Source organism: Ipomoea nil, unplaced genomic scaffold (assembly GCF_001879475.1).
Source record: "Ipomoea nil cultivar Tokyo-kokei standard unplaced genomic scaffold, Asagao_1.1 scaffold3030, whole genome shotgun sequence".
Taxonomy (NCBI): domain Eukaryota; kingdom Viridiplantae; phylum Streptophyta; class Magnoliopsida; order Solanales; family Convolvulaceae; genus Ipomoea; species Ipomoea nil.
The window spans coordinates 2,835,252-2,844,448 of NW_017619458.1; the positions used below are offsets into that span (position 1 = coordinate 2,835,252).

Here is a 9,197-nt window from a genome sequence, read left to right on the forward strand (position 1 = left end):
TTTTTTCAAATTATTTCTTTTGATTTAACGTTTCGCCTTCACTAGAAGAAATTTATGGATCAGTCCCTGCTTCTTCGCCCCCCTCAACGGAATTCCTGGCTCCGTCCTTGATCCCACGACTATAGTGGCACTATTAGGATTGATCCACGACTTTCAAATCCAACAATCTCGGTACACGACTATTATTATTATTATTATTATTATTATTATTTTGCAAAAATGGTCCTTTCGGCCCATTTTCCGTCGATTTCTTACCGGAGTAAGAACCTTTTTCGTAAAAAAAAAAAGGGACCGAAAAATGGGTCGAAAGGACCATTTTTGCAAAAAAGCAATATCTTAGACAACACATTAGAGCCACAAACTACAAGATAGAGATAATAATATCTTAACAAACACATTAGGGCCACAAATTACAATATAGACAGAGATAATATCTTAGCAAACGCATTAGAGCCACAAAGTACAATATAGAGATAATATCTTAGGCTCTTAGCAAACGCATTAGAGCCACAAATTACAAGATAGATAGAGATAATATCTTATTTAACGCATTAGAGCCACAAGATAGAGATATTATCTTAGCAAACGCATTAGAGCCACAAACTACAAGATAAATAGAGATAATATCTTGGCTCGGTTACTTGTGAAATTCTAAGACGGCAAGGAAGAAATCCATGTAGTACGCCTTGAAAGTGCGAAACCCGACCGACAGGCCAAGCTGCCGGTACGCTTCCTCGGTCCAGTGTTTTCTCTTGGCCCTATACATATTCATGATAAAGATGTCTGATCCAAGGAGAAATCGTGTTCTTTGAGTGTCGTCAGTTTGGATGGGCAAAACTGGCTCGCAAACAATCAACTTTCCTCCCTGTGAAAGTGCAGCATAGCAGTTGTTCATGATCGCCTTGCACTCTTCATCCGACCATGCCGTTAACACCGACTGCATAACCACTCGAAACACCACAAAATCTATGATTATATGCTTCCATTCACATTTATATTATATTGTACTATCCGCATATTGATGTATGAAACCCTTATATAAAATTATTGGGGCGTTTAATTTGGTCCAAGTAAGGCACCTAGCTAGCTAATAGATAAAGGTTAGAGTAAATACCAGTGGACATCCTCTGACTCTGGTGGCACTGTCACTTTTAGTTCTCACTTTTTAAATCAACCACTTCCTTTCCTCCTACTTTTTGTTTCTAACCATATATGGTCCTTCCGTTACACTTCCATCTAATGCCTTTTTCTCAAGGGCAATGAGGTCCTTTCATAATTAATGTATTAAGTGTTTTTTTGAAGCAATTACGCGCCTTTAATTCATTAAAATGATTAATTTTCAGCTAATTTTAATTTCAAGAACAGATTGAATTGCCCTTGAGAAATGACATTAGATGGCCAAGTATAACGGAAGGATCATAGATGATTAGAAACAAAGAAGGACTGAAAGTATTTGATTTAAAAGGTGAAGATTAAAAATGACTGTGTCACTAAAGTTGGAGGATGTCCACTGCTATTACTCTAAATGTTATGTACCTTCATGAAAATGGCATCACAATTAGGTATGGCGGATGTGAACACGTCACCACCAACGTGGGTTACACCTGCATAAACCCAACCCAATCATTAAAGGAAATACGATAATATTATTCACTCTTAAATTTATCTCATAATTATAGTTATATTTTCATAATAATTATAGTTATTGGTGATGGGTAGATGAATGAATCATTTCACCACATTTCTCCGGGATAAGTTACTAATTGTAATCGTGACGGAGTAGTGGGGCTGAAATCTAACTCTTTTACTAGAAGTTAAACTTGAAGCCTTAATTAACTTGATTAGAGTTGTCCATAACTATCATATTATTTTCACTATTAATTGTAGAAGTTGATATTTAACCTGAGTTAGTGTCTCAACTATTGTATTGCAAGGTCGGCCCTGAAGGCGGGCAAGATGGGCACCCGTCCTAGGCCCAACATTGAGAGGAGGCCCCTACTTGATTTTTTAATTTTTTGATGAAGTTAAAAAAATGCTTGCATATACAAAGATTTGAATCATGACTTCAAATTTATTTATTAATTTTAAATCTATTTAACAATTACAATCATTTGATATACTTATCTCGATTAATAGATATATATTAGCGAACGTTGAATTAATTACACTTCAAATAGGGATCCAAAGTTTGAATGAGCTCTGCTCTAAGCAATCATTATTGTGTGATCCATAGAGTTGTGTGGACCATATTATCAAATAATCTATATTCAGTGCACAAATATTGTTCTCTTAGTATGTTAAAAATGTACATTATATTTAGGAAAAATACATTATGTGAATACTAAAAGTATATTATTTTGTATAATGTACATTCACTACACAAAAAAATGTACTTTTTGTTATGGTCGATATAGCACTGTGTGGACCATGGTCCACACAATAATTTGATTACTCCAAGGCTATTCTAAAATGTTTTTTTATTAAAAAAAATATATTTATAAAAATTCAAAATTATCATTTAATTATTTTCAATTAACTCATATAATCTTTTAACTTCGTATATTAAGGGCCCTTGTTTTTATTTTATCCCGAGCTTATAAAATGATAAGACCGACCCTGTTGTATTGTACCTAAAAGAATAGAGATGATAATAATAAAAATTAATACTCCAATAGATTTGAAGTCATCAAAACATAGATTAGATTACCAGGAATGTTGGGAGCCAACTGAACAACCTCAGGAAAATCGAAGTTAATTGCTTGTGTAATACTAGGATGCTTCTCCACGATCATTCTGAGGCAATCTCCGGCGCTCCCTCCCACATCCACCAATCGCGTTACACCTTTGAACCCTTGGTAGCTGTCCAAGAACGCCTTCATGAACGGAACAGAAATTCCGGACATGGCCTTCTGCATTAGACTGTTCATCTCCGGATTCTTCCCATAGTAACTGTACGGCGCCTCGCCGTTGACTTTCACAAACGGCTCTATCGAGGAATCCACCACCGCCTCGTGCACCAGCGGCCACGCCTTCATCATCGCAGCCTGGTGGTGCTGCAGCACATACGCTCCGTATGATAACCCGTCCTTGTCAGTCACTAGAGTTTTGCCCACCTCATCCACCGAATACCTACCAAAATTCAACAAATTAATCATTTATATATCACGGCTGGAAATTATGAAATTTTCGACCACCTGAAAGTAATTTTAAATCAAGTCGATAGCAAAAAGTGGTCGGAAACAGCAATGAAGGTGCAAAAAGTAGTCGGAAACAGCAACAAAGGTTTTTTCTGGATACCAAAAGTGATCGGGACTTTCGGACTTGATTTAAGATCACTTTTAGGTGATCCAAAATTTCATAATTTTCAGCCGGTGTATGTGTCCTAGCTACTCTCTTTATTTTTTGATGTACCAAAACCACCTTCATACAGTGACTAGTCTTTGACTGAATTGTGAACACCTCTAAAGAGCTCACCTAAAAATTTAAGATTGTTCTCATAAATCAAGAATTGAACCATTAACATTTGGTTAAGAATTGAGGTGTGTTTTTTCACTCAACCACACCTCTTAAATTAAAGTGGAGAAGATATGGTTTGATCCCGATAAATACTATATTATTATATTCCTTTTCAAATAAAAGATCGAGAAAACAAACGAGATTTTTTTTTTTTTAGATAAAAGAAAATCAATGATAAGATGCTCAATACTGTTACCTTCTCTCTGACGCATCAGCATTTATATGTTCGCGGAAGATGCCGTAGCTGGTGAGCATGCGGAGGAGGCGCTCGAGGTTCGGGGCGTCCCCGCCGCCGGAAGGGAGGACGGAGGATAGTATCTCGGAGGCGGAGAGCGGCGCGTTGGATCCACCTTGCCAAATGGCATCGGCGACGTTCAGTCGAATGACGGCACACAAGGACATGGGTACGCTAATCATGTTGGCTAGCTCCATTATCCTTAATCTTGCACCGTTATCTGATTCACTCCCCATTGCTCCGATCTCCTTTAATTTCCCTGTAATTTGTTTCTGTATTCTTGACTCTGTTGAGCACTTGAGGGTAACATTAGTATTTATAGCATGAATTCACAGGTTATGTGCCTCTTGACCCTTCTAATCGGGCACTGGATCAAGAGAAACTCGTTAACTACGTCTTTTACGAGCAGGACGTACAAAAGAAATAGTTCTAAACAGGTATGATGGAATTGATGTCCCTACCAAAACAAAAAAAGAAAAAAAAATAGAGTTAATTACCGATTTGGTCCTCTGACTATTGCGAAACTACTGATTTGGTCCTCAACTATATTCCTTATCAAATTAAGTCCTCAACTTTTCAATTTTTACTCGATTACATCCTCCGTCCAATTGACTGTGCTGTCTCCGTCAAAACTAAGGATAAACATGTAACTACACACACCTTCTTCTAAACTACCCGTCTGGTCAGCCTCTAGGTAAACGCGATGTGTCGCTCCGCTCTACTGGATGAACTTGTCCACAAATATCTCATCCGACAACATCGCCACCATCAGGTGATGTGTCTGGGTGGACACCAGCCCGAAACTCGACATCTAACATCAAACAACTAAGCTAGAATCTAATCTAGAAACTACCACCTCATAACTACGCACTATACTATCTCGTACGCTCTCAAACACTGGGCCATAAAAACAAGTAGGAAAATAAACCCGTTAGCAAATTAATGCTAAGTATAAAGCCGCTCAACCATGTAAAGTACTATAGATATAGATTTGAAAAATATTTGGCATTACACATAATCTCAAGTACTTACAACACTTAAACAATAATCTCAATACATACTCAATCATTTCTATATGCTTGCAACCTATACATCATATAAACATGCTTTTCTCAAATACTCAACTTAACACAATTCTCATGCTTTAAATAGATATCTTTAAACATAGCTCAATACGCAAACTCATGCTCAAACTGATAGATAAAGAGATACTTAAAACTCAATAAGTAAAATCATACTATCATGCCGACTCATAAGCAACAACAAAGTACTGTACTTCTCATCATACTCTAAATTCAAATCATGCATGTCATGTAACAAGATATGTCATGATGTTATATATATATATATATATATATATATATATATATATATATATATATATATATATATATATATATATATATATATATATATATTCTCGTTCTTATGTAAAAAAAATACATTTTTTGTGGAGGTTTCTATTGAGTCTCTTGACTCACTTTACTCTTCTTTCTTTCTTTCTTTCTTTCTTTCTTACTTTCTATTGAGTCACTTGACTCGCTTTTCTCTTATTTCTTACTTGCTTTCTTACTTTCTGTTGAGTAACTTGACTCTCTTTTCTCTTCTTTCTCACTTGCTTTCTTTCTTCTTTCTCAATCCTTCTCATGATTCTCTTTTCTCTTCTTTGTGCGAGGCAGGTACTCCGCCGTAGCGAAGCCTAGCGAATGGTGCAACTCTTGCAGCCACCACATCGGTATCAACAGAACCTCTATCTCGTGGGGGAGGTAGGACCTTCACGAATCGTGAATGGACCTATACGGGCTCGACAATCCAGTCGGCTTAGTACTCAACTTTCCCACATAACCGGTACTGGTGGTTCTTAATCTTTCTTTCTTTCTTTCTCTGTAGAATCAGATATTATTTAACCATTAGTATTTTCCTGCCAAATTTGGCAGGAGTGACCAAAATTGATGAGAATTGCGTAGTCAAGGTACTAAATTGACACTTTTAAAAGTCAGGTGTTGAAATTAACAAAGCCCCTATAGTCATGTGACCAAAATTGAAACTTTCTCTTATTGGAATATTTGCATTGTTCCATTGTTTGAAATTGTGAATATTTATGATATAATTGTGATTTGATTTATTCTACTGTGTAATATTATTTTGAAATATTCAAAATGCAATAACTAGACTATTTCCTTTTCCATTTTAGTCAATTATGGATTATTATATATTTTTAGTCAATTATTAATATTCATTTCCTTTTACAATTAACTTAATTTCGATTCCTTTTTTCATTTTTAATTTTTAGTCAATTAATAATATTCATTTCATTTTCCAATTGACATAATTCTCATTTCATTTTTAATCGATGATGTAGAATATTATTGTGACATATTTATATTTCTTTTTTTTAGTGTACGTTCCATTTTTAGTTTACTTTTACTATTTGCTATTGTTTGGACGGAAAATTAAGTAAATATGATTATTTTGTTTTTAATTTTAGTATAGATAGATTATTATTATTATTATTATTATTATTATTATTATTATTATTATTATTATTATTATTATTATTATTATTATTATTATTATTATTATTATTATTATTATTATTATTATTATTATTCAGTAACGATGTCCGATCAAAGTTGATTCCACATTAATTAGTTACGTTTTTTTTTTAATTTTATTTTATATGATATTTTGCTTTGTATTATTATTATTATTATTATTATTATTATTATTATTATTATTATTATTATTATTATTCATTTTTTATTATTTTTATTGTTATTATTATTAGTATTATTACGATAAATTTTATTTTATAATTGCATAACAACAACAACAACAACAACAATAACAACAACAACAACAACAATAATAATAATAATAATAATAATAATAATAATAATATTGTTGGAATGCACAGATTATAAAATTTCAAATCGCCAAAACTACAATATTGTTGAATTTTTTTGTTTCTTGTATTTGTAGTGCGAGATTTTTTTGTGCGTTCAAAGAGTTAAGCTGGAGTATTTGTAGTGCCAGATAAAATATATTTACGCATCGAGTATTTGTAGTGCCATATAGAATATATTGTCCTATTGTATTACAAATAGGAATTTTAATGTAGAATTATAGTTGAATTGGAAAGTAGGAAACAATATATTCTATTATGAATTATATTACACTATTTTATAATATTATAATATGAATTTTTTCCCGCACGACTTTAGCTCAATGGTTCAGTGAGCAGTATTTGGGAGAAGAGATCAAGGTTTGAACCTCAGCAGTGGCAATAATAATATTGACTCTCAGTGTCAACATTGTTGACTCTTTGTGTTTTAAGGTTGAGAAAGTATCTTTGAACAGAGCCAGTAGCCATTAAAAATAATAATATTATTATGAATGTCCTTATATATCTTTTTGCATTTAACCGCTAACCCGAGACAAAATGCCAAAAAAGTCATTTGGTTCTTCAACAGTTTGGAGCAACAATTTGAGGTTGGACCAGCTGGAGGCCAGTTCGTAGCCGAAGAGGAGATGATGAAGAGTCAGATGAAGACACCAAGGAGTCGGAGAGCGAGTCGTTCTAGTGCGGAGTGTGGTAATCTCGTCTTCCTTCCTTCGCTTGTTGTTACCTTTTTGTTGTTGTTGCCGCTTGCTAGTGGTTTTGTTGTTACCTTGTGTGACCTTTTTGTTTGCTAGTTATGATGAGTAGTTAGCTTTGTGGGTTGTTTTACTAGGAGCTAGTTGTTTAGAACGTTGGTATTGGTTAGAAAGTTAGTTGTTGTGTTTGGCCTTAGTGTTTGTTATGCTCAAGAAATCCGTTAGTTATATCTTTCAACCTTGCAATGCCATGACATCTTGATCATTTGGTATCTCTTGAATCCTTAAAGTTTTGATCAAAAGATATTCTTGACTCTCTTGTCACATTGTTGTTTCATGTTGCCGTTTTGTTTGAATTCGTCGTACCCAAGCTTCGGGGACGAAGCTTCTTTTAAGGGGGAGAGGATGTGACACCCCGTAAATCCAAATTCTATTTAGGGATTAATTAGATAATTAATCCTAGCTTAATTGATAATTTATTCTTAAAATCCTGAAAATTCAATAGTCGGAGGACTAGAAATTGACTAGTCAATCCAAGTCAAAGAGTTGTACTCTAGGCTTAAGAATTGTTCCCTTGTATCCTTACATTTCCCACTTTAGTAAGGGTAAAGAAGACTTTTCACCTTATGTTTGTGGCACAAGCTAACCTAGAGTCATACTTCATTTCATTTCCCTTACACCCTTAACACAAAGCTCCTCCTTCTCTCTAGAAAATTGTTACCTTCTTCTTCAAGCCAAGTTTGGGCAATCCAAGATTCTTCAAGTTGGTCTCCAAGATTCAAACTTTCTTAACTTTGAGCATAAGGGAGGGTAAGATCCATGGTTCCTTAGTGTTTTTAATACCTTTTTAGGTGTCTTTTCTAAAAGATAGAATCTTTGTTGTCTTTTGGTGTGTTCTTAAAGTTGAAGTTGAAGGAGAGCTTTAGGAGAAGCTTTAAGGGTGTGAAAAGTGAAGGTTTAGGCTACAAGAGGTAACCCATGCTTTACAAAATCTATTTTCTTACCTATATGATGATTTCTTGACTTCTACTTGTGATTTTTGCTATGAAATGTGAGATTTGATGCATTGTCTTGTGAGAATGCATACCTAGAGCTTGTTATTAGGGTTCTTATATGCCATTGCTTGGCTATTTCCTTGGTTCAAGTCATGTTGTTGTATTTTGTGATATTTTGGACTTCAATTTGGACTTGGTGTTGAAAATCCCCGAAGGGATTATTTTTGGTATAGCAGTGTACCCGTGGGCGGAACGGCGGGTAGTGCACCACCCGCTGCCCCACCCACGGGGTACAAGTGGGGTGTGGCTTCGTACCCGCGGGCGGAACCACGGGTGGAGGTCTACCCGTGGCCCCACCCGCGGGGAACACATTTTGGGGTTATTTTGGGGATTCGTTCCCCGCGATTCTTTTGACTCGGTAATTGATGTTTTGACTTCCTGATGTTGTTTTGTTGGGCTATTTGAGTGTCTTCTTGATGTTTCGTATGTCTAGAACGGTATGTTAGGAATCCATACAGGATTTGGTGTCTTGAATCGTGCTAAGTGTTCAACTTTGTGATTCGCTGAACCATGATGAGTCTTGTATGTTCTATGGAACTATGTTTGCTTTACCCATTTGATAAGTATGCTAGTTTGATGTTGAAATGCTAGCGTGTGTGGTTTGTTCTCTCCTATTGTGGATGACAACTTGTGCTGATCATCGTTGATGTCGGATTGTGATCCTTCCTTGTTGAGTATGGTTTCATATCTTTGTTGTGATCCATTGATTGATTCTTGGGATGAAAGTGTGTGTATTGGCTGTACCTGGATTGCACGATTAATGGTATGGGACATTAATCACCAAGGTACAGATG

General features: G+C 35.1%; 1 protein-coding gene across 1 annotated transcript; it reads right to left on the reverse strand.

Moving 5' to 3' along the window:
- Window positions 1–362: 362 nt before the first annotated feature.
- LOC109163675 (caffeic acid 3-O-methyltransferase 1-like) lies at window positions 363–4,091 on the reverse strand. Its single transcript, XM_019312435.1, has 4 exons — window positions 3,713–4,091; window positions 2,708–3,129; window positions 1,537–1,604; window positions 363–937 (listed from the first exon to the last, which is right to left on the reverse strand). Exons 1-4 carry the CDS (start codon window positions 3,985–3,987, stop codon window positions 638–640), a joined length of 1,065 nt encoding a protein of 354 aa, XP_019167980.1. The 5' UTR covers window positions 3,988–4,091; the 3' UTR covers window positions 363–637.
- Window positions 4,092–9,197: the final 5,106 nt, after the last annotated feature.